The following is a 26,022-nucleotide window of genomic DNA, read 5'->3' as shown; positions in this document are numbered from 1 at the left end:
TATACCATATTTTCGGGTCCATTTGGGGACAACTGGGAAGTCTGTCAGGCCACCCATGCCTCAGCCCTAGGAGGCTGCTTTAAAAGCAAAAGGCATGGTCAGGAGTTGGAGGAAGGTATGTGTGAAGACTCAGGTGCCCAAAAGTGCAGAGCAGAGTGTGTGCAGAGCAGAAGCCCCCACCTGCTGACGTAGGAAACAACTGTTCTTGTTGTCAGTGTGTAGCAATCAGCAGTAATGGACTCACGGTGGGCCTTGGTGTTTTCAAGATATAGACTATTCTCTTTGTGAATGTCTTAAAAGAATAAATGAAAACCTTTCCTTAAAACTGTCTGAAAAGGCCAAGTATGGACACTCTTCTCCCCCACACCCCCTCCCAAAATGTTCTTTCAAGTTTTCCCTCAGCATGGTAGAGCATACCTAAAAGTCTAACAATGGAAAGTCTTGGGCAAGAGGATTATATCACCAAGGTTAGCTTGGGCTACACAGTGAGACCCTGTCTCCAAAAAACTCAATTTAAAATTGTCCTTGAAAACAATTTCATCTTATTTACAGACAAAGCCTGAGTTGCTGAGGAACTCTGAATTCAGACAGATGCCTAGGCGGGGCTCTTCTGGGTTTTGTTTCGATGTGTGGAGAAGGCACCTTCTGCCTCCCATAAAAAGAGGCAATGTGTCTATTCTCAACGAGCCCAGAAAAACATTTGGGGGAATGGCACCAACACTGCCTACAGCGAGCAAGCAACTAACCTCAGATACTCTTTGGAAAAGAAGAGAAGGACAGAGTCTTGCACAAACCAAGTTCTGAGTGGCTCTATAACCACCCCCTAACACGGATACTCTCCATCAGAAAAATACCCCGGCGGCCTCCCTGTGATTTGGTTTGCAAAACCCTCAGATCACCAACTCTAATAGCTGCACTGTTCCTACTTGGAGACATACCCTGCCAGGGTTTTTCGGTTTCCTTGAGGGCTTCAGAACCGTAAGAGTAACTGCGAGGGGTTAGAGCATGAGGTTTCGTAGCTACCGCACTGGCCAGAAGCCCGGGCTGCATCCTAACTGAACGTAGCTTCACCTTGACGGCCTAGTGCGCAGCAGCCGCCCTGTCCACAGCTCTAGGTCCAGCTATTTTTGTCTTCATGGCTTGAGCTCAAAACATTTTCAGCCTACAAGGCAAGATCAAAACATGCTTGCTAATGAAATAATAGTGCACATAGAAGCCTAAAAGTGAAATGTCAGTGTGTGCTACTGTTGAGTTCCCAGCCTACAGCGAAAGCCCGGGGGTGGGCATCAGCCACAGATGTAGCCAACATACTAACCAACAGATGCTATTCTGATGTTGGGGTGATGGGTCATGTTCGCAACCGTCTGGCAGAAATGAAGATATGAGGAGAAGACACACAGGCTCTCAGTCTGACTACCAGACTACTGAAACAATGGATCTCAAAGAAATGAGAATTGCCCCCAGAAATTTCATGTTGGGATAAGGAAGGGGTACCAGACAGAGGGGGACCTGTCTGCCAGAAAGAGACTTGATGGTTCTAAGAACTTGTCAGAGCACCTTACAAGATAAGGCTGAAAACTAGATAAGAACAGGTAGGCTGGAGGGGGCTTGGTGGGGAGCGCAGACCTTGACTGGGACTGCTTACATGTGCATATCCTTTGCCCTCTATTTAAACTCTGATCTCACCTCAGGGCCTGGAACACAGACCTGAGGGACTCACTCCCTAGATCTGTTGTCTCTTCCCAAAATGGCTGCACTGAGTAAATTTCCTTCCTCTGGTTTCCACTATTAACTTGGCTCTTTGAATTGGCTTTTTAAGGACCACTGGCCGGACCTGACTTGGAACAGGTTATGCCCCACCCCACCCCCATCTCCGAGAACACTCTCACAAATGCGTGTTTACTTCCACACCTCTGGCTGTCCGTTCTCCCCCGCCTCTCTCTCCCACACTTACCAGCTCTATCCTAGGCCACTGACCCAAAACCCCAGTCCAACCGTGAGTAATGCCCTCAAAGCTCCTCAATGCCCTAAGCTCCTGGGCAGAAGAATCAGACCTGTAGGAGATGATTAACCTTAAGGATCTTAAGGTTGCTCCAGCTTGGGCAGGGTGTACAGGGAGGGTACAGTTAGTATGCTTCGTGTTCTCATTAAAACACTCTTCACCGTCTAGAAGCCATTGAGGAGGCTGTGTTCCTGAGCAAGTCAGGGCAACCACAATGTCAGCTGTCACTTCTAGCAAATTAGTGAAGTCAGAAAAGTTCCCCTTGGGGGGAAAAGACGATTAAAAAGTACAAAGGACTTTTCCTCAACTCGCTCAACTCTTCACCACACTTGTCACTAACTTTCAGAAGGAGCTAATATTACCAACATGACTGACAGTAGACCTGGAGCCACAAGCTAACAGGAGACTTGCCCCAGAAAGCTTGATGGGCAGAACCAGACCAGGGCTTTGAGCCAGGAGGACCACCTTCCCCACAGTAACAGGGTCAGAGGCCCAAATCACATTCTGTGAGGCCCTTGGAGGCAGCCAGCCTCGGCAGGATGGGGTTGAGGTGGTCAGTGCTATTTGCTAAATCGTTTGTCTTACAGTGGTAACAGTGAAACTCCAGGCAAACCTGTGCATGCACCTCAGTGGAGGGCATCACAGAGCATGCAGGAAGTTCAATCCCCATGACCCAGTAAATCGGGCAGGATGGCCCACACCTGTCATCCCAGCACTCCAGAAGGGTGGCAGGGGAATCAAAAGTTCGAGGTCATTCATACAGCAAATTCAAAATCAGTCTGGGCTACATGAGGCCTCGCCTAAAAAGAAAAAGAAAAAAGAACTCCAGAGAATGAGACCTTTTCTTGTCTTTGGCAAAGAGATAAAAGGACAAGTGAAATACTCAAAACTTCCTGGGTTTTTTTTTTTTCTCACCTCTTGACCAGAGTTCTAGTTGCAACTAGGCAAAATGAGATGGTAAATAAACTATGAAATTAATAGTCAAATAGATTATAATACAGAAATGCAATGCAAGTCACAGCAGATACTGTGATGGAAGACACTGACCTCTACTGACCAAAACAGACAGGGTTTATTAATAAGAAGAAAGGGACCTAGGGTTGTTTTCTTTATAAGTAACTTTATATATATTTCGTATGTATTAATATGCATGAGTAGATTTCTATAAAATGGAATGTGTATATATGAGTATGTATATAACATGAAGTGGTTAACACTGCATTTCAAGTTATTTTAATTTTAATCTTTTGGCTTATCTGAATTTCCTCATTTTTATAGTAGCTGAATTTTTAATTTTTTTCTAAATAGAATCATTTCCTGTTATTTCACAAAAAATGATTCAAGGCAAAAAAAAAAAAAAAGGCTCCACAAGATGTTTGATTTGCAAAAGGAGTTTGCTGGGTGGGGCTGACTCATCCTCCACTCACAGTGGCCGGGATGAGGCCAGAAAGGCAAGCTCGGAGCAAGGCATCTCAGTGCAGCCACGGAATCCTCTGGATACAACAGAAGGAGCTCTGCAGGCAGAAGAGGCCGGGGACATGAACATTACAGCTGAGACTGCAGAGAAATAAAGCCGCTGCCGCTGAACCCAACGTGGGGTGCGGTGGCGTGGACTCTGTAGGGCCTGAGGTGTGGGGGTGGGGTGGGCCTGAGACAGGTCAGATAGGTGGACACAGCAGGAAAGAGGCAGGGCTGCTCTTTGCCAAGACTGCAAGCACTAGGTGTGGGGCTCACAAGCCGTGACCTTCATGCCGAGAAAAGAAGCCCATGGAGCATCAGCGATAAGCCGGGCAGCTCCCTGGACCAGTGACCGATGCCTGTCACCTACAGGGCACATGTGCAGGGCGGCAAGGTGGGGGCCCGAGGGCACTGTGAGGGCTGGTCCTCCCGGCCTTTCCCCTCCTTTCCTCCGGTTTGGAGCCGGAAACCACAGTAGCCTGCTCCTTAGGCTCTGGTCCGTGTGTCCTCAAGCAAACACCTCTTTCAAGACAGGTGATTCACATACACACAGGCTGCGGAGTTAAAGGGGGCCTGGCAGGCGCCATCCATGTGACCTTACCGAATTTCGCCCTAACTCTGTTTCCATATATGTAAAGATCACATACAACAGGTGGCTCAAAGGATTCAATGAGGGGAAATGTGTACAAATAACCCACAAAGCCCACAGCAGCCTAGGGCGCAGTAGAAGCTACTGCCCGCAGAACTTTTTCTTTTATAATCTCTGTGTGCTGCACATACTCCCACGTGTGTGCACACACGTGTAAGTGACATGAATGCACGGTCAGAGGCCAACCCTGAGTATTGGCCCTCACCTTTCATCTTATTTGAGACACAGTCTCTTAGCTTGGTTTTTGTCCTTTCCCGCTGCACATCCCCAGTTTAGTTGCCTCATAAACTTGCAGGAATTATGCTCCCTGTCCTGTGGTAGGGGCCCTGGGATTAGGGACATGTGGGCTACTGCATCCGGCCGTGCGTAAGTGCTGGGGGTTTGAATCCAGGTACTCATGCCTCCACAGCAAGTGCTTCTCCAGTGGGCAGAGCCATCTCCAAAGTTTAATGTCTCAACTTCTTCCAGCTTCAAAAGTACTAAAGGATAAATTTTCTCTGGTTGCCCCAAAGATCAGAAGAGTCCAGTTTCATCAGTGATGTTCTATGAGCTCCTCCTCTGGGCACACTTAATGGTGACCAGGACATGGGGAACCACAGCATCTCAAACAGAAGCAACAAGAGGCTGGGCAAGCAGAGGGCTGGGCAGGAATGCTTCGGCCACGACAGGTATCAGAGCGGGGGACAGTAAAGTTGGCTCAGAGCGAGGGACATAGCCACTTAGGAGGCCATGGAAAGGAGGAAAGGAAAGAGGGGAAGGGGGAGGGAAAAGGAAAGGAAAGAAGGGGTAACCTCGAGCACATTCTGAGAAGGCAGAGAAAGCTGAGATGCCATGCATCTCAAGGCCTCAGGCGGCACACCCCAGAGGGCAGAAAGGATGGCAGTGTGTCTCAAGGGAAAAGGCACCTCAGCTGTTTCCACATGGCTTCCCACACCAGAGCCCAAGGCAGGCACCCTGCTCCTGGGACAGGAACAGCCCTGAAGCTCCTGACAACAGGAGGAGGGCCAGGGCTGCTTGTGTCCTCGTTGCCTGCCATCTGCTTGGTTTCCTTATTTAAAAGCATTCTGGTCAGAATTCAGGAATAAAGACGGTAACATCCCTCTGCCAAGGACCTTTCAAGGGGTAAAGCAGCCTTTCACCATAACGAAGCACCTCTTTCCCATAAAGCCCCACGTTTGGGCGCTCCTGCTGCAGAAGCTGCGTACAATGGTCAGTCTATCGATGTCTCCCGGCTTGGTGCTATGTTTCTCCACCCCCATTTGTTCACATAGAAAGAGATGACGTCTCATCTATATAAATAAACCTACTACTCCTTTAAAGAGTAGCATGTAAACCAAAAATTTTCCTGACTTCTAGGTGCCAAACACAATACATGCAAGAGACTCCCATGATCCCACTCTGGAGCAAGTAATTAAAAGAGGACCACTAGAAAGAGGTCAGTAAATCATGTCCTGCGGGTCAAATCCAGCATGTTGGCTGTTATCAATAAATTTTTATTGGAATTCAGCCAAGTGCATTCATCTCTGTTCTGTGTTGCCTGTGGCTGCTTTCATAATATGAATCTGTTTGAGTAGATCTGATAACCTCAGATACTGGCCTTCTACAGAGAAAGTTTCAAGTCACCCATAGAGACACAGAAAAAAAAAATACGTGTATATATGTGTGTGTGTGTATACTGGGGACTGGAGAGATAGCTCAGACATCAAGAGCACTGACTCCTCTTCCAGAGGACTTGGGTTCACAGCACTCACAGCTTGGCTAACAACCATCTCTAACCCCAGTTCAAGGACTCCAATGCCCTTTACTGGCTTCCACGGTCACTAAATGAACATAGTACACAGACACAGGCAGGCAAGTTATCCGTACACATGAAATTAAAATAAAAAAATTAAAAATTCACGAATTGATAAAACTCTGCCCTAGTTTTTGTTTTGGTTTTTCAGTAACTGGACTCCCCACTCTCTTTTGCTTTGAGATAAGGTATCATTATATAACCCAGGCCGGCCTTCAACTGTCAATCATCCTGCCTCAGCCACCCAAGTCAGACATGCACCACCACACCCCATACAATCATTGGACAGTTTACAGCCCCTTATGCAGGTTTCACTGGAGACTACACATGACATCTTAACTCTACTAAACCACAAAGCACATGTGTCCAACTGTCTTGACATTGGGATACAATGTTGTAATCCATCAAGTCCATGCCCAGGAACTATGCAATTGAAGGTTTTTTTTTTTTCTTTTGTTGTTGTCATTTTAATCACAAATAAAGATCATTGTTTTCAACACATTTATAATTCTGTGTTGGATCACATTCATAATTCATATAGCCTTGGCTATATAGAGCACATGGTCATGAGTCAAACACACCAACTACAAAGTCACTTATATAGAATATTTTTAACTATATTCAAGATAAAACAAAAGCTAACTGGTTTTTGTTAGCTGAGTCCAGAGCTCAGGCAGACAGGGCTGAGTTCTTTTAAGGGTCTGTCTGCTGTGTTACTTTTAGCTGTTACTCTTTACCTGTGTCTTGGGGTTTTACACATAGATGATAATCTGTGTGTAAGCTCTTTAATGAGTACCTTACACCATTTAACTTAATTAAAGAAGTCCCTGTCGTAACCAAACCTTCAGCAGAGTGCAAGGAATCATATGAAAGAAGGGGGAGTTACTATGACCTGGAGAGGACAGGAGATCCACAAGGACCAAATATATCAGGGCACAGGGGTCTTTTATGAGACTGTTTCTCCAACCAAGGACCACGTATGGATATAACCTAGAACCCCTGCTCGGATATAGCCCATGGTAGCTCAGTATCCAAGTGGGTTCCCTAGTAAGGGGAACAGGGACTATTTCAGACATGAACTCAATGTCTAGGTCTTTGACCTCCCCCAACCCCCGAGGGAGGAACAGCCTTGCTAGGCCACAGAGGAGGACACTGCAGACAATCCTGAAGATACCTGATAAGCTAGGGTCAGATGGAAGGGGAGGAGGACCTCCCCTATCAGTGGACTTGGAAAAGGGCAGGGAGGAGATGAGGAAGGGAGAGTGGAATTGGGAGGGAATGAGGGAGGGGGCTACAGCTGGGATACAAAGTAAATAACCTGTGATTAATATAAAAAAATAAAAATTATAAAAATAAAAAAGAAGTCCCTGTACCAATGCTTTGGAAAGCATCCTTGAGATGACTTGTCTTTCAGCTCTACCCCCCTACTTTCCTTCCCATAAACGGGTATTTAACCAAGGCCATAGCTCCTTTTTCATTTTCTTCCTTCAGTTTTTTTCTCGCATCCTATTTTTTGTTCTGATAATCTCACAAAAGAGTTTAAATGTGTTTATAAGAACGTTATTTAGCAGCTAATGTTTTCACTTAACACTTTCCTTCCTGTGTGTTTCTATGTTGCCTGTTAGTTCTCTGAAACCCAGCACTCTAGTCCAGATGGAGGGCTCTGATAGTACCTTACTGAGCAGCCTTTTCAATATAGTCTGAAAATTTACTGGCTGACAGATTTTCCTTTCACCTAGTAATGGTTAGACACAAAAGCATGCAAACGATCATCAGTGTCATTTATTTGAAGAGAAAATGTGCCATTAACACCAACTGTAACTAGTCCTCCTATCCCCAAATCAAGGGGATCCTCCTGCCTCAGCCTCCTAAGGAATTATAGTGTGAGCCAGCACGCCTGTCTTAGAGCTTTATTGCTGTGAAGAGACACATGACCACGGCAAGGCTTATAGAGGAAAACATTGAACTGGCTTACGGTTCAGAAGTGTAGTCCGCTGCCACCATGGCAGCGTGCAGGCAGGCACGGTGCTGCAGAAGGAACCAAGGCTTCTGCATCTGGATTGGCAGGCAGCAGGAAGAGAGGGTGAGCCTCTGCACCTGGCTTGAGCTTCTGAAACCCCAGTAAAGCCACACCCATTCCAACAAGGCCACCATCCTGATGCTTTCAAATAATGCCACTCTCTACAAACCTGAGGGTGCCGTTTTCAGTCAAACTTCAAATTCTCCGGAGTCCAGAGATTTGACAAATCTTGTTCAGCTAACAATGTTCTGGGCAGATAACGTAGAAAGAGGAGTAAGCACGGCAGTGTTAGATGCTGAGAGCAGGGAGAGGTGTGCACTAGATTTGACACATTCTGACCAACCCTGCTCCAGCTGTACCTTGCTATTTAGCCCAGACTGAGTCCAGTCTTGTTCCTTCTGCTTGGTCTGGTCTTGGTCTGCTTCCCCCAAGAAACTTCTTTGCTGTTGTTGTGACTTCAGTGGGTTCCAGCTTGCCTGACCTAGAAATGCATGGAAGGTCCTGCCTCCCAGCTGTACTTGTCAATCCCTCAATACTGAGAATGCTCTCAGTGACTCAAAAATATATACACAGTAGCTGGAAAACCCCCATTATACTCCTTAGTTATACTCTTGGGGCATCTAAGATCAGCTTCTAGACGGTTACAGAGGGCCTGTGCTGCCTCCCTCTAGCTGACGCAATTGACCATTATATGGAGCATGAACCCTGGGTTCCCACATCTCCCCACATTCCCTTTGTCAGTGGAAGTGTGAGCATATGCTACAGTGGCATAGGCTAATCTGATCTTATCTGCTCTTCTTTGCTTAAACTGCAACTCAGCCAGAGCCATTTATTAACTAGCATTACTGGCAACATAATGGAACCACGTGGTAAATGTATCCTAGAAATACTCATAGCAAGTGGCAGAGCAGACCCCTCCCAGGACACCCACACACCCACACACCCACCACTCCTCTTACAGTGGCCTGGCTGTGCTACCTTCCTCACTCCCCAGGCAGGGGAGAGCAGTAAACCAGACACGCTGTGTGGTGAGCTCTGTAATGAAGACATGTCCCTTTGCTGATGGGTCTTTAGGTTATTCTGGATTCTGATAGATCTGTAGGTGATTTGGTTTTGTGTAAATGTGATTGCACACAGAGAGCACACACGGGAAGTACAACAGCTCACAAGAGTATGATTAGAAAGAAGTCAGGCAGCATGCAGAATAGCAGTTACTGACAGAAGTCGTGGAATTGCTTCAGCAGAGCCTCTGCCACAGCCACAGGCAGACACTCAGACTGGACACTCAGCTTCTGGTGTACTGTCTGACCACGCTGCAAAGAGCATAATATTTTGTTTTCTCCCAATTCTGCTGTTCTTCCATGCCCCCAAATATATTTTAAGTGGCTCTTTTCATAAAGGCAGTGTGACTTATATTTTAGTGTCATTATAGACCTTAGGCCATCAACCTTATTACTGCTCAAATGGAAACGTCTGTATGAGTAGTCAGCAGTCAGCAGTCCAGGCCACACAAGCTTCCCTACCAGAGATTTCAAATTATTGGACAACTACTAAAAATTCCATTCTAGATCTAGCAAGTAGATTCTTTCAGGCATTTATTAAAAATGAGAGGAACCAAAAAGTTGTGTATGAAAGCTAATAAAGTCTGAGGTTTACATTAGATTGCCTAACGGCTGTGTCTAGGTTTCCAGCAACATGCACTGCTGTGCATCACATGGACTCAAATTTTACTCCTGTTGTTTGAGCTCCTGTTCATGACTTAGTGCTGTAGTCCTTTCTTGGCAGAATGGTATCATGGGATACTTTATCATCTGACAGAAAGTCTCCATGTTGGCTTTCACAATGACCAGCTGCCTGCTAAAAAGAGGTGTGATAAGAATTTGACGGGGTTGTGGAAATCAGCTGGTCGCCAGCAAGGTGATGTGTTTGCCGCCACAGCAGAGCCGGCCACACATGGTAACATGATCATGAGATAAGCATAAACTCTCCAGTTCAGCCCTCAGTGTATACCATACACCCAGCATGGTAGCACACACCTGTAATTCCAGCACTCACCTGCAATGCGGGAAGTGGGGGGCAGGAGGATCACCCTCAGTTACACAGTGAGTTCAAGGCCAGCCTGGGAAGCATAAGACCGTCTCAAAAACTCCTAACATGTGCACAGAGAAAACATCCGCCACCTTGCCCAAGGCCCCTTAGATGCACAGGTCTGGTTTAACTTCACCTCTCAGACGTGAGCCTGTACAGACACAGAGGTCACTCTTTAGTAAGTACTTGGGGAGAGGGGGAAACAGTGATTTTCCCAAAGACCGTGCTCAGGCTCTGGCACTCCTGACCCATCTGTCTTTCTACTTCACAGAGCAGCAAATGAAGAGCCCTCCATCTAACGCACTTCCCAGTCAGCTGTGGCAGGAGATACGCGCCTCTCATCGCTGTTCCAATCCAGCTTGTATAGCTCCTTTCCAACGAGCATGCTAAAATGTACATCTAGGGACAACCTTGGGCATGGGACAAGCCGAAATGACAGCAATGCTCATCCACAGATACAGGGCACAGCAGTTACTATGTTTGGCCTGCTCCTAAATGTTTCTCCATAAGATAGAAAGCCAGCCTGGGGCAGGAAGCCCTGAGGCTCCGGTTTGGTGGTATAAAGAAGCCCCTTTATTGCCTAGATATGCTGCAGACCAACCGTGCATTCTAAAAGTTTAGCTTATTTGAGTGCTGCCATTTAAGTCTTGTGCTTTCACTTAGAGAGAAAACCATTATAGACACTTAGCATGTGGAGGTGGCGATCCACCATGATGGGCTCTGCATGGCTCCCCACTATAGCACCAGGAAGCCATCTATTTCCCCCTCAGGCAGAGTCCTTTTCTAACACCTTCAGCAACTGTGTTCACTTCCACTGTGTGGCTTCCTCTAGGTTTCACGAATCTAGTAAATGTAGCCCAGTCACTCAAGATGGAGCCAGGGAGCTAGGACTGGAGTTTGACTAATGTCAAATATATATACATACATACATACACATATATATTATATATACATATATATACACATATACATATAAAATAATACATTATAAATATTGTTATACACACACTTGTGTGTGCGTATGCACGCATTTCCAAAAAGCCTTGACTTGTACTGCTTGTAGTACATGAAAATAAAGCTTGGAATCTGGTTTCAAAAACAGACTTTGAGAAGCAAAGTCCTAAGCAGGTAAAATGTTCGCTGTTTGTTACTCTTAATTAGGCTTGCTATGGGCCTGGGCTGTTTTGTCTCCAGTGGGCACATACAACCTGATGACACTTTAATTGTAGTTTTAGTAACATTTACATTTTTGCTGTATTTAAGAAATGCAATAGTCACATCAGCTCATTGGCTCCACACTCCCCTTGACAATCCCACGAGGAGCAGCGTCTGCCATGTACACAGCTGAGACTTTACACAAACCAACCTCCACATCCTGACGCCGACCACAGAAGCAAAAGTACCATCACTATTTTCAACAAATACTTCTGTCATTTCGAGCACCACTTCCTAGGGTTGAGAAGAACAGCAAGGTGAGGGTGGCAGCAAAGAGAAAGACAGATAAGCAAGTGAGAGCCCAAGCTACAGTGACAGCATGGCGACCAAAGGCTGGCTGAAGCTGACACCTCACACTGAGACAATCTTCAGATCTCACCTTGAGCCACAGCTAAATAGCCAGGGTTTCTGTCTTGGTGAATCGTTACTGGAAGAATCATGTTTGAGTCATTGGTCCCCAAATAAGTGGACAGAGGCAGGGGCTCCCTCCAGACTGCCAAGGAACTGCCAGGCCAAGGTGGTAGTCAGATTCCTCTCAGTCCTTGATTCTGTACCCGAACAGACCGGGACAGGGGTGGCTGAGAACCATCCCAAGCCAGTGGGCAGGACACGCCTAGCCCTGCGGTATATGCATGGTTCCTAAGTAGCTCACCATGGAATCTCCAGCCTGTGCAGCCACCAGCCCAGAAGCTCCGGGCAAATGTCAGCTATTACTCAGTGTCAGGTGGCTTCTGACAATACTAGAGCACTTAGGCAGCAGCAGAGAACTGGAGACTGGCAGGGGGATGAGTCAGGGGAGTAGGGTGCACTGCGGCTGAATAGAAGGGAGAAGGGGGTGGGAGCAAGGAGCAGTTGGATTAAAAGGATAAAATAAATTTGAAAAAAAAAAACGCTTGCATAGCATGCCTTTGTGTGTATATGTATGCGTGTACATGACTGTATGAGTTCACATGGATGCACAGAAGTACAGGTGTGTGGAGGTCAGAGGCCCAAATGGGATTTCTTTCTCAGTTGCTCTCATCTTATTTTTTTTTTTTTTAAGCAGGGTCTCTCATGAAATTTGGAGCTCACCAATGTGGCTAGCATGGCTGCCTGGCTGGCTAGCGTGCATCAGGAATCTGCCAGCCTGTGCCTCCCCAGCCCCGGGATTCCATGAGCACACTGCCATGCTCAACTTTTTACATTCCTGGGGACCTGAACTCAAGTCCTCATGCTTGCTCAACAGGCACTGTACCCAGCCCCCAACGATACCTGCAGAATCCAGTGCTGAGAGGTGACTCAGTGGTTATGAGCACTCACAGCTCTTCCAGAGGTCCTGAGTTCAATTCCCACAACCACATACCACAGTTCTCCACCCATCTATAATGTGGTCTGATGTCCTCTTCTGGTATGGAGGCAGACATGCAGACAGAGCACTCATATACAAAATACATAAATAATGTTTTACATTTTTCAATTCTCTCCTTTCCAGCCATATGAGTAACATACCTGTATTCTCTGGTCTCCATGCTACATCAAGAACAGGGGAAAGTGATTTTTCGAAACTAAAGTAGCCACTCCTTACCCTCAGCAGTCAAGAGCTGGCATCCAAGAAGGCAAAAGCCATACTGCATGCCCCTAAACAGGGCTCCTGAATAGGGTTTCTCCTCAGCCCCTCCCGCCTCGAGCCCCTAGAGCTCCTGTCAATGACAGTTGAGTCTACTTAGAACTGAATGCCAGAGGAAATGACAAAATGACTCAGAACAATGGTGCAGAATTTTTTTAGAAGTATAATCAGCTGCATCATGGAACCCAGACATTATTAAAAGGTGATAATGCACTCTGAGTGAGGAAAGGCATAAAAGCTGCATTGAAGCGCAAACGCACCTTCATTCAGTCTGCACAATGAAGTTTCCATTTGACAATCTGCACAGAAGCAAGAGCATTGAAATAAGGAGTCGAGATGACTGTCCAGACCTCTTAACAATGGTTACTATCTGAGCAGGCCTCTGCGAAGCGGCTTTTAATGAACAGCCCCACGATGCCACATCCTCCCCACTCTTGGTAAATATTAAAGATTAGATAACATTCGAAGCACCCAAACAGCAGCCAGCCTAAATTAGACCGTAACTGTGCTATTATTCCCTGAGAAGAAAAGGAACAAGAACCAGCCACAGGCTGCTGTGCTGAGGGAGAACATGGCATGAGGCTCTGCTCGCAGCAGCCTTGGGGGACCCCCATCACCGAAGCAACCCTGCACTGAGTAGATAACCACCCCTTCCAAGCCCACCAGCAAGCTGTTTATCTCAGCCATCAGGCCTACAAAAGTTCAGCTGAGGATCAGTATTTCAAACCCTGCTCTTCCCAGATTCACTCCTCTACCCCCCCCATAACTACAGAAAATAAAACTTTGCAATGCCAAAACATCATTATATGATGATGTCAGTGTTCAGTAATCTGCCAATGTCACATGACCATCAGTGTAATGTATTCTGGTCTCAACTTAATAATTTATTTGCCAAGGGGGGGTATTATTTAACCCTCTCCTTGTCTTTTAGCACATGAAAAAGCACAAGTAAAGCATTAATAGCTAGTTCCAGCTGGCCTAGCAGACTAGAAGATAAAAAAACCAAGTTCAAAATACTCCCAGGAGGAGGAGAGAAGGCTCAGTGGGTGAAAAGCCTGCTGTGAGAGTGTAAGGACTCGAATTCAGATCCTCTGCACCCAGTTTTAAAGCCAGGTGTTGTCAGGTGCACCAGTAATTCGAGCATTGAAAAGTCAGAGCCAGGTGGATTCCTGGGGCTTACTGCTCAACCAGCCTAGCCAAACAGCTATGTTCCACACTCAGTGACAGACCCCATCTCAACATGACAAAGTCAACAGCCATGGGGGAAGACATCCAAGGGTGGCTCCCAGCCTCCACACACAGGTGAACATGCACTTTTGCACATATACATGGCAGGTACATACACACAGATAAAACCACATGATTAAGCAAACAGGGTACTTTTTATATCATCAGTATTTGATGCTAATTCTGAATTGTAAATAATGTAAGATCAGTACCAAGGCTAATGATTCAAACACTCAAAGTCAGGGTTACAAACTTAGGGATTACCTGAGTCCCAAACGGGAAGCTTGTGCATAATGTCATCACATTGATGATCCTTGCCACACACTCCAGAATGCTATGCAGCTTTAAATACAGGCACATGGGCAATTTTCTAGAGGTTTCTAGAGCTTTCATCCCATTCTCAAAGATCTGCTCTAAATGCTTTCCTAAGTAAAGAACCAAACTATCCTGACCTTCACTCAGCTTGACCTTAGAAACCGCCGCACAGCTGAGAGCAGTGATTCTCAACTTGTGGGTCATGAAAGGATAGAATATCTGCTATCCTGCGTATCAGATATTCACAGTATGATTCATAACAGAAGCAAAATCACAGTTATGAGGTAGCAACAAAAATAATTTTATGGTTGGGGGTGGGTGTTCACCACAACAGGAGAAACTGTATTAGAGGGTCACAGCGTTAGGATGGTCGAGGACCGATGACTTAGAGATTTTAACTTCAGTAAAGGCTGTGATGCTGCACAGATAACCAATGCTGAGTCCTATCAGTTTCTTCTGATATTTGGCTTTCCCTTCAGCAGTTCTCTATATTCATGAGGATGAGAACCAGCAATGTCAGGCGAAGGACTGCTGGAGAGCACATGTTTGGGTAGAAGGATGGGCAGGGCTGACTCTCAGACCAATGCATAAGTCTGGTGACTTAGCCAAGAACAAAGAAAGCCATCGTCAGTGCACATGGGCAAAAGCCACCCACACTCCTACCACACCCACCCTCCGTCCAGTCCCCTACAAGGAGGCTCAAGACCCTGCAAGTAGAGTTCAGACCTAGGGGAGGGTCTGACCTGAGAAATTAAAATTCCATACTTCTCTGCCCCAAAGTGAAATGATACCAAAGCCTCCATAGCTATTTATCTCCAGCCAGGGTGTCTAGAAAGGAAATACAGATACAGAACTGGAAGGTGGAAAATCTGGAAGATGAAAAAGAGGAATGAGCCAGGAGGCTCACCATTCAGCCCCATCTTGACTGTCCTGCAGGTGTGACACCATGGGAAGCTTGAGACAAAGAGCACAGACCACACACTCCACTCCACCACCCACGTTGAACAGCTACTCTAATTTGAATACTTCGTCCACCCAGGGAGGAGAAGCGTATGCCTCTTAGAGTCCTCTCTCAGACAGGATGAGAGCACAATCATGGCTCCTGCCCAATTGAGGGAAAGAAAGAACAAGAAGCTGCCTGAGCAGCAAATAAATGGGACCAGGTGAAGGGTGTCCCATCAGGGAGGCATCTCTGCCCAGCCTGGGTCAAATCCTTGGGTGACTTCGGCTCCAGGGCATCTCCTAGTCACTTTTCTGTTAGTCATCGCCCCAGCAGTTGGGAGAGGGCATGTAATTATCCCTTCAGTACTTGGGTGCCTGACAGCCAGTTAATTTCAGAGCCAAGGCTCCACCTGACAAGCCCTGCCCCCAGCCCTGCCCTCTGGGGTGATTCACCCTGCCACCCCACGGTGCAGCATCTTTGTAGATCTACTTTCGTCCTCCTTCTTTGATTTATGATTCTGAAGCTGACCTTGAGTAACTACTTATGTTTTTTTTTTTTTAATTTCCTCTCTCCCAGAAAAATAAAATATAAAGGGACATTTCAGAGAAAAATAATGAATGGGAGGCCCAGGGAAGCAGGAAGGACAGTGCTGGGGTCTTAGACAAAAGACAGAGGGGCATCTGAAGAGACCAGCCTGGTCACAAGAACCACAGAACCCCAAGATAGAAGGGGAGAGAAGGAAGGGAAGAAAGGACTGCCATGATTCCTCCCAATTTCACTAAGTTGGGCGCCATTATTCCCCTCCCTGTGAGAACCATTAAGAACCAGGTAAGACATGTGGAGCCTAGGCTTTCTAGAATTGATTCTTGAGCTGTCAGGCCATGTTCTAGAACCGTGGTTCTCAACTTTCCCCATGTTGTGGTGACTCCCAACCATATTTCTTTTTTGCTGCTTCACAATTATATTTTGCTACTGTTATGAATCTAATGTAAACATCTGTGTTTTCAAATGGTCTAGGGTGACCCTGTGAAAGGGTTGTTCCAGCCTACAAAGGGATTGCAACCCACTAGTTGAGAACCTCTACTCTAGAATCTCCGCCTTTCACATGACTCCACTGCTGAACAGCCACACATTCCAACAACATGGAAAACTACACACCTTGTGCCACACTGCATGCAAACTCACAGCCTCAGAGCTACACACAACTCCACGTCTCTCTCCATGAGCGATCTCAGTTTGAGGCTCCACAGGCAGGCAAGTATCCATCAGGTGACAGTCTCCTGCACCCCAGCCCCAGCCCGCTCCTGGCTTGGACCCCTGTTAACAGCCTCTCCCCACATTTCAGGTTTCTTTTGTCCTGACATACATCATCATCAAGAGGAATCAGCCATGGGGACAGGGCTGAGAGCAGCTGCAAGAAGTGAGAGGAAGGTAAGGTCAAGGGTAGCTCCTTTTCCCACTTCTGCCTTCAGACTCAACTGGATTTATTCCCCGGGAAGAGAGCTAGCTGTGCTGCACTGCTTTCAGAACAGCTGTATGTCCACATCTGCACCTCTGAGGGCTTGAGGGCACTCTACAGTTCAAGCCCACTGTTGACTCTCTTTGGACCCTTCTCTGGAACCCTGCATAGGGAGGAGGAAAGGGTGGCATTTTTCATTCTGCAGAGCTAAAATGGACCTTGGCAGGACAAGACCCAGGGGTGACCTCTGCATGCCACACCCATTGGCCACATATCAGCCCTAATGACCCAAACCCAGAAGAGATAAGCTCTAATAGCTTGCAGCTAGGAACAACGGGGGTTGGGGGGAAGAGCAGTCAAACTATCAAGAGATCAAATGTTCTCAGTCTCCAGTGAAAACTGAGTGAAGTTGTCTCCTACAAGCCCAGCAAACTTGCCACTGCATCTCCTTTCCAAGTGAGCACAGTGTTAAGATGGCAGAAGGCTTGTCTGTCCTTCTCCAGGTGGACAGATCTACGAGACTGGCAAGCAGTGTCTCTCTGGCCTGAGCGACCAGGCACACACAGCCTATCCTTTTGAGGAAGAAGGCAGAGCAGGCACACCCTTTGTTCCTCAGCCCCTTCAGTCAATTCATGACACTACCCCTGAGAGACTGTTACTTCTGATTATGTCTCCTCTTTATGGAGACAATGGAGAGCCAAGAGGACTCAATTTCCAACGTCCCTGGTGTCGGATTCTTTTTTATCCCTGAGAACAGCTAGGCAGACTCTGACAATTGACAATAACTCCAAGAAGACTAGTGAGCAGCTAAGGTGTTTAACTGATGCACACATATTAATTTCAGTAACATCTTATTAGGACATTCATATATTTGCATGTGAATTCTTAGATGTCACTGAATCTCCCCAGTACCCCATCCCCACCCTCCACCCCGTGATGAAGATGCCAAGAATTGAGTAGAATGTGCACTTGTAGACCTGCCAGGGTCCACATCTTAAACACCTAAAAGCTGCATAACTTCACCTGGGTCACTGATGAATTCTGGTACAACAGGAGACACTCTGCTTCCTAACCTAGTGAAGATTTCCTTTGGGTACACCACACTGCCTGCAAGAAAGGGGCTGCCTGAAGCAAAGTCATCCTGAGAGATGGTCACTATGGCAGAATGCCATGCCCGAGTCATTTTTCAGGAACAATGCAATCGCCTTGAAGATACTATCTGCCTGCTCATTCAAATACGAATTAGCTCAGGCAGCTTGCATTTAAAAATAGATATATTTGACTTTAAGAAAAGAGCATGAATACATCAATCTATCAAAGGCAGCTATGGAGACAGACAACTGTTTATAAATAAGTGATGTTAGAGATAAACTTTCTAACAAAACATCTTATGACCCAAAAGATCATCAGCTAATGCTGAAAAGCCAAATGTGCACTCTTAAGAATGCTGGGATATGAATCATGTTCCCCAAAACCTTTTCCTTTAGCTTCAGCTGCTTTAATATCCAAGCTCTTAAAAAGCAATTCATGTGAAAAACTTAAAAGCCTGAGCAAAATGAGTGGGCAGGAGTCAGAGATTAAATACAAGTTGTGTTCTCCTGGTTACCAGGAGGCTGACTGTTGGTGCATATTCTTTTCTTCTGCCTTGAACACACAACAAGCCAAAACACGTCTTTAAAATGATCAACTTGCAGAGACCACAACACGCGGTTGCCACACTGTACATCTCAATTCCCAAAGCTCAGTCCTAGCAACACAACGCCTACAAACTGCAAAAATAATCACTGCCACAGCTACATGAGGTGGTTACATAAAAACTCCTGCGAAATTCTAGAAATTAACTGAGGAGGAAGAGTTACACCCGAAACTATACTCACCTTGTAGAAAACGGCTCTCCCTCTTTTGCAGGTACTCATTTCACAGTTTTAAGTCCCACACAAGCAGAGGCTAGGCTCCAAGAAAATTGTTCAAACACAAAATGATTTGCAACAATCAAATTCTTTCTCTCGCTTTTAAATACAGCATACAGAGGAAACATTTCTTTCTTTTGTTGTTGTTTCTTTGCCTGGGTCTTTCTGACAACTTCAATTTCAAACTGACAAAACTGTTTTTGGAGATCAACTGCAAAACCTCAGAATGAGAAAGGCAAAGTTGACAGTACAACAGAGCCAGGATACAAAGTTCTCTTCTAGCCTATAAATATACAGCACTTCAAGATTCCTCTTAGGATGGCTTCTAGGAAGACCCGAACTTGCCATCCACACAACAGATAAGCTTTAGACATTTTTTTAGAGTCAAATCAACTTTCAGTCCTGCAAGAAAACATGCAAACATGCCTGCACTTGGATCAAGATCTGTACCCAGGAATCCCAAGCCTGAATTTACTTACATGCTTGCACATAAGAAGGAGAGTTCAGAGGCACCTGTTCCTTCTCAGTGTTGGAGAAGGACACAGCCTATAGTCGGTGGCTGCTGGAGAGTGCGGAAGGCATACATCCCCTCCCGCTCACTCTCATCCCCAGGCAATGAGATGAAGGAAAAAAAAACTGTTCCTCCTCCCTGTCACATCCACAAGGACGTCCTAGTGCCACCACGCTTCTCCCTGCTGCCTGGAGAAGGTGCACCCCCTTCACTAGATTCCTACCCCAAACTGTGAGCCTGCCTGCTCTGGAGAGGCACCAGGAGGTTTCAGCAGATGCAGGGGCAACAGATCCACCAAGTGCCATATGTCCACTGCCAGTCCCTAGTACCCGAGTGGCTTGTCAACGGGGGAACTGCTTAACACACCTGAGTCCGCCCCCCAACAACCCCAAAACTCCCTCAACTCCCTCACCCAAAGAGAAATTATTTATTCCTTTCTTACTCCCCCTATCATAATAGCATATACCAATGGCTAACAATGCTGGAGAGAAAAAAATCCCCCACAGGAGAAGCTGACAGGGTCACACAAAGAGCTGTGACAGTAATAGGCACCCTTAAAGAGAGACAAGGCAATCAATTATGAACCATTTGCAGAAATTGTGGGGCTGTCAAAGCCTTGGTTACAGCTGTGTTTCATCAAGCCAGGCTTCGTGCGATTTTCAATGGAAATTATTCCTTATTCTTAAGTCTAGAGTACTTGTTAGTAAAATACCCCATATGGCCCAGGTTCAACCAGAATCTAATCTGAAAAGAAGTTAATGACCCCTGAGAAAATCCAGGAAGTAGAGGCAGGTCCTCTCCCTGGAGGGCAATCGCCTCCTGCCTGCCTGAGCAGGTGCCTGCTAGAGGGCGGTGCACAGGGGTCCCTGGGAGAGTTGCTCCCAGCACAGCGAAGAAACACAGCATGCTGGCAGCTCCCAATTCAGTTCTAGGAAAACAGGGAGGATCCCTGGTTATATACAAGCACACGCATGCACACATACATATACTAGGGTGTTCCTAGCTCAGCTGGTAAAGTGCCTGCCAGCAAACATAACGATCTGAGTTCAGATCCTAGAGGTCACGTAAAAAAAAAAAAAAAAAAAAAAAAAAACAAGGCCAGGAACAGTAATCCCAGCACTCAGGGAGGCATAGGCAGGCAGATCTGTGTGAGTTTAAGGCCAGGCTGGTCTACAAGTGAGTCCAGGACAGCCAAGGCTATACAAAGAAACCCTGTTTTGGGGAAAAAAAAAAAACAAAACAAAACAAAAAAACAGGCAAGACCTTGGACATCTTTACTGGCCCCAGGAGTGGCAGTGGTCAGACAAACGAATCTCAGAGCTTGCTAGCCACTGAGTCTTGCCAATTGAGGTGGTTCAGTGAAGGTCTGTCTTAAAAGATGGAAAATGTTGGAGAACAATTGAACCCATCCCCAAAGTTGATCTCTGGCCGGTAAATACACAACACCACTGGCAACCCTAGTGTGGTGCAGCAGATCTAAAATCCCAATTACTCAGCAGCTGAGGCAGGAAGACCACAAATTCAAGTCAGCCTAGACAAGACTATCGCAAACTAAACGTTCAAAAAGGTCTGGGAATCTAACTCAGAGGCAGAGAGGGCCTACCATTAAGGAGGCCCTCCTGGATCCAATCCCTAGCACGTGGCGAAGGGAGTTAAGCTCCCTAAATTGACAATTCCCTCTCCTTTTCACTGTATGCAACATGATTATTACTTTTGGTGATCACTAATTCACTCTTTTCAAGAAACAAAGAAGCACATGGGCAGAGTGGCTGCTGGCTGTCACTCCGCTCCTCAGAGAACTCAAGTCCACTGTTAGGTGTAGTTACCTTCAGACCTACTAGCAGGTGAGTTTTGACTTACAAGAAATTTGGCAGAAGAAATTCCACCTGCTCACTCAGGCTGAATGCTCCTAAACCAAAATACTGGGAAATGCAGCTTAGCAGCATGACCAGAGAAGCAGTGTTCCAGCCTGGTCCCCAGTGCAAGGCTGAGGTTAACACACGTGCCCCACCAACACTGCACAAACTAACAAATGTCATAGCTTGCTAGCCACCAAGCCAGAAGGGTATGCCAAATATCTGCATTCCGGGAACACAGTATACATGCCACACAAATGAAGTTCATGCTGACAAGTGAGTCTCCTCCCCAACATGCCTCTTCAGGGAGACAAACCCAGACACCCATCCTGTATCTCTTCTGATATATCGTCTGCTCTGTGTTCTTTGGTGTGCATATGAGTGTATGAGAGAGAGAGAGAGAGAGAGAGAGTGAGCTTTCTCCCCTCACCATTTTTTTAAATAATAGAATGTAAAGCTCATGTCATCCAAATTTCCACTCAATCTTTAGCTTTCACTTTCCTACTCTTAACAGATAACCACTCATGCTTTTTGCTTAGCTATGACACACACTATCAGGGAATAGTTGGAAATGACCTCACTGTGCTAATTCTTTTAACTTTTCCTGTCTCTTTCATTGAATCTTTAAAGCAAATGGAGATAAAAATTAAATTTCTTATTAGAAATGCAACCAAATTATCACATATACACACATGCAAATCCATTGTTCTTAATAGCAGTGAGTGATCTTCCTCCAAGCACTGTGCTGTGCCTGTGCTCCAAGGCTTCAACACAGAGCCTGTTCCATGGCTGCTTCAGGGAATATGGCTTCACACACGTAAACCATAGAAGACTCCTCAGGAGGAGGCGACAATCATCTGCGCCACTCCACAGCTACAATACCGAGATTCCTAAAACAGCCCAACAGACACAGAATGGAGCTGTAAGGCCTAGAGCACTGATGGATTTCAGTTCAGAGAGAAAAAACCAAAACTGTGTTCTGACATGAAACCAGACACGCAGGGCCACGGAAGAATGGCACAAGTCGGGAAACACCGCAGCAGACGGATGGGAGCAGGGCTGGGGAGAAAAGGGGGAGAGACCGAGCACACAGCAGGCTCAGGCGGGCTCTCACCTAATGCACCCCTTCAGTGGATGCCACCAAGCCAGAAGGGTATGCCAAATGCTTCTGCCAAGGTCCCAGGCCCTCAGAGTTAGTCTAACCCAGCTGGCATGTAGTTCTGCAAGAACTGGCATTTAGAGACTGCCATCACCTATATATCCTCTACTCCTGTTTTACATTCAAGTGAAGAGAGAGAGAGAGAGAGAGAGAGAGAGAGAGAGAGAGAGAGAGAAATTGGAACTGCAATCTCGAATGCTAGACTGCACTGAAAGGGTAACTGATCATGAACAGCTTAAAAATGGAGGAACAGGAAGGAAGACAGAAAATGCCGCTGAGGGTGTGGGTAAACTGTGGCCCCAGCATGTGGCTGCTGAGTGGGCAGAAGGTTCAGGGCTGTGAATGATGATTGTACCTTCCCCCAAAAAGCAAGATGTGGAAGAGCCATGCTCTAGCAACTCTACTCCCAGGTACAGACCCAAAAGCCTGAAGGTACGGATTTGAACAGACGTGTGTATGCCATTTGGCTATTGCAGTATCACTCATATGAGAGCAATGTAATGTACCATTCCATAGATGGAAGGGTACACAGAAGGTGCTGCATGCTTGCAGCGAGATATTATTTGGCCTTGAAAGTGAAAATCTGCGTCTCGCTAAGTGAAGTAAGTCAAGAACAGAGAGTGAGTGAGTGAAATGCGTGTTCAGTTGTGTCTACTGTGTGTGTGTGTGTGTGTGTGTGTGTGTGTGTGTGTGTGTGTGTTTTCTTTTTAAAGAAGGTTATCATGTAGTCCAGACTGGAGTCTAACTCACAATACAGCTGAGGACAGCCTTGCCCTCCTGATCCTCCTATGTTCTCCCCCCTCCCCCCCCGCCCCCGGGTGCTGGGATTAAAGGCATGCAGGAAGAGGGGGGGTTACGTAATTTTGCTTTCATAGGCAGAACATAGAATTGGCAACTGAGAAGAGAGTATATATGAGGTCACAAAGGCGGAGGAGAAGGGAAGTGACTGCTTAACAGGAAGAGAGTTGGAGAAGTTCTGGAGGCGATGGGCAGCGGCAGGGTACCCCAAGTACGTACCAGAAGTGCACATAGGAGAATGGTGAAAAAGGCAAATTAGAACAGGTGTATAGATTATAAAGAGATTCTTTATTTTATGTTTGTGGGTGTCTTGCTTGTTTGTCTGTGTACCCTGAGAGTTCCTGGTACCTTCAGATGGTTCAAAGAGGGTGCTGGATCCCCTGGAACTGAAATTACAGATGGTAACTGCCATGAGGGTGATGGGAATTGAACCTAGGTCTAGAAGAACAGTGAATGCTCTTAACTGCTTGGACAACTCTCCAGGCCCTTGTTTTATATATATTTTACTATAATTAAATGACAACATTGCAAAAAATAATAATTTAGCTTTGGTTAAAAAAAAAGTTAGGGATAAGCTTCAGTTCATAACTGAACATGACTTTCCCGATACCCAAGCTTAGAACGTCCATCTCAGGATTTCTAAGCAGACATCCCGAGGTAGGGATGGCTCTCTCTCTCTCTCCCTTGCTCTTTGATGACATACCAGAAGTCAGGTTCAAAGGAAATGGTCCCTATCAGTTCTCACTTCAACTGAATAAACAGGGCTAGGGGATGGTTCAGTACATAAAGTGCTTGTCATGCAATCAAGAGGAACTCAGTTCAATCCCCAGACCCCACAGAAAGCCAAGTGGGGCAATGCATGTCTGTAACCCCAACATTGCAGCAAGGAACACAGGAGTGCCTCTGGGGCTCTCTGTCCAGCCAGCCTTCCTGGACTCTAACAAGTTCAGTGAGATCCTGTCTCAAACAAAGTAAAACAAACAACAACAACAACAAAAAGGTGGAGAGTGATAGAGAAAGACACACAACACCAACCTCTGGCCTCCACACACGTAGGAACATTCATGGGCAAATGTACTCAAAAATGGGCATACTCCCACCCCCAAACACACAATTTTTTTAAAAGGAGAAACAAACAGATGTGGAGATGCACATCTTTATGGAGATGGAAGCAAGAGGGTTATTATGAGTTTAAGGGCTTCCTGGGCTACATAATGAGTTCCAGACTAACTTAAAGAGTGAGATTCTATCTCAAAACAAAAACACACACACAAATCCCCCCAAATCATATACATATCCCCCAAAACAACAAATCAGAAACCACATGTGCATACTCACAGCAGCTAGTGGACTTCAGAATAGAGGAAAATCCCATCTTTTATATCCCCAACCTCAGGCACCAGTGAGAACCGGTGTTCACTTAGCTCTTGTCTTGTGATCTGGGGTGAAGTCTTACCCGGAATGTCTGTTCCATCTTCTCCCTGTGGGACACCTGATCTAGAGTGCCATCTGTCTGGCTCCTTTTCAGGCCAGTTGTGATGTCAGGAACATTGCTGAAATCTGCAGGAAAAAGCAAAAAATGACAAAAGACATGTGGGTATGGTCACTCCCAGTGAGTAGTGATGATAAATAGGAAAGGAAACAGCCAACAGCGTAGAGTAGCTGTCCTTAAGGACACCAGTGTTCCGACATGCACCCAGCTGGTGCTCGCAGATGCAATCTGATCTGGACCCTTTTGGACCATAACAGCTGCATTTCCAGCACTGAGTGAAGAGACCAACATAATAATGGCTTTCCCTGCTTTGTCACATTTCCCATTGTGGTGCAAACTGTCTCACTAGGCACTAATCTCAAATAAAAGCATCTGGACCAGGAATCTAACAGCACTGACCTTTGTTGGTAGTTCCCTAGTTTTGGCCAAGTACAGAATTGCCAGGGATGTCTTGGAAAGCCAATGATGTAGTGTCACAGACACCGGAAAGCTATACTTTGCTCACTTGTGTGTGTGAGTTCATTTCTGGCATCAACCACAGCTTCATCCTGAGAGCAAACTCTTGTCAACTTCTTTGTGCTGGTGGTGAGTCTTGAAGCCCACACTTACAAATACACACCAGATTCAACAGTCCTCTTCACTCGATTTCAAGTTAACAAATCAAAAGATGAAAGACCCACTGGCCTCTACTCGAAAACAACAGACATTTCTTCCAGTTCTGGTATCTGATAAACTGGCTCCTTCAGCTAGGAAGAACCAGATGGTTTCAGATCCTAGGCAGTTACAACAAGTAGCTAGCCATCTGAGTAGGTTGAGCTCAAAAATAAACTCAGCGACAATGAATCTGTTAGACACGATCAGGACCAAAAGCCACTGGAAGAGCTGGGGACCCTGAGAGTTGACTGGTGGGAGAGACACAAGTATTCAAATCACACTGAAGACAGATAGAAGGTCTCCAGAGCACATCCCAGTGGTCTACAAAAATCTGCAAGTCCGCATTCTCTTCTTCTTTGTCTCTTCCAACACCAATCCCACCCTACAAGGACTTCAAGTCACACTCCAGACAAATTGTTACTATAAAATTGAATAAGCCTGGGTGAGGTGGTGCCCATCACAAAGGTGGAAACAGTCCCTGAGGAAGCTTCATATAGCAAGGAAGGCAAGTATGCTGGGATTGCCCCCATCATTGCATGAAGCAACTCCTCACAAGTAGGTCTACCACATGATAAATGAGACACTGAACCAAAACGTTCAACCTTCGCGCATCCACTATGGTCTCCTTACTCCCACGTGTGTTCACTTTTGTATAAGGGAGAGCAACTATATCATTAACAAAAAGAAAATCTCCCTATTCCAATAGACACAGCAACACAATTCATCACTCTACCCCCCCACCTACCCACCCACCCATCCACCCATCCATCTATCCACCCACCCATTCACCCATCCATCCACCCACCCATCCATTCTATTCACCTACCCATCCATCCACCTATCCACCCATCCATCCATCCATCCATCC

General features: G+C 46.2%; 1 protein-coding gene across 1 annotated transcript in view; it reads right to left on the bottom strand.

Annotated features, from left to right (window-relative positions):
* The window catches only part of Tiam2 (TIAM Rac1 associated GEF 2), a 100,882-nt gene that overhangs the window by 19,737 nt on the left and 55,123 nt on the right, over window positions 1-26,022 (bottom strand). The window contains exon 13 of the mRNA XM_055615990.1: window positions 24,465-24,568. Coding sequence (XP_055471965.1) covers window positions 24,465-24,568 — 104 coding nt within the window. The remainder of the gene's footprint in view (window positions 1-24,464; window positions 24,569-26,022) is intronic.

This window comes from Psammomys obesus, unplaced genomic scaffold (assembly GCF_907164565.1).
Source record: "Psammomys obesus unplaced genomic scaffold, mPsaObe1.curated_primary_1811, whole genome shotgun sequence".
In the NCBI taxonomy this organism is placed as follows: domain Eukaryota; kingdom Metazoa; phylum Chordata; class Mammalia; order Rodentia; family Muridae; genus Psammomys; species Psammomys obesus.
Note: the sequence above shows the minus strand (reverse complement) of the source record. Positions and strands in the feature narration are given on the sequence as shown.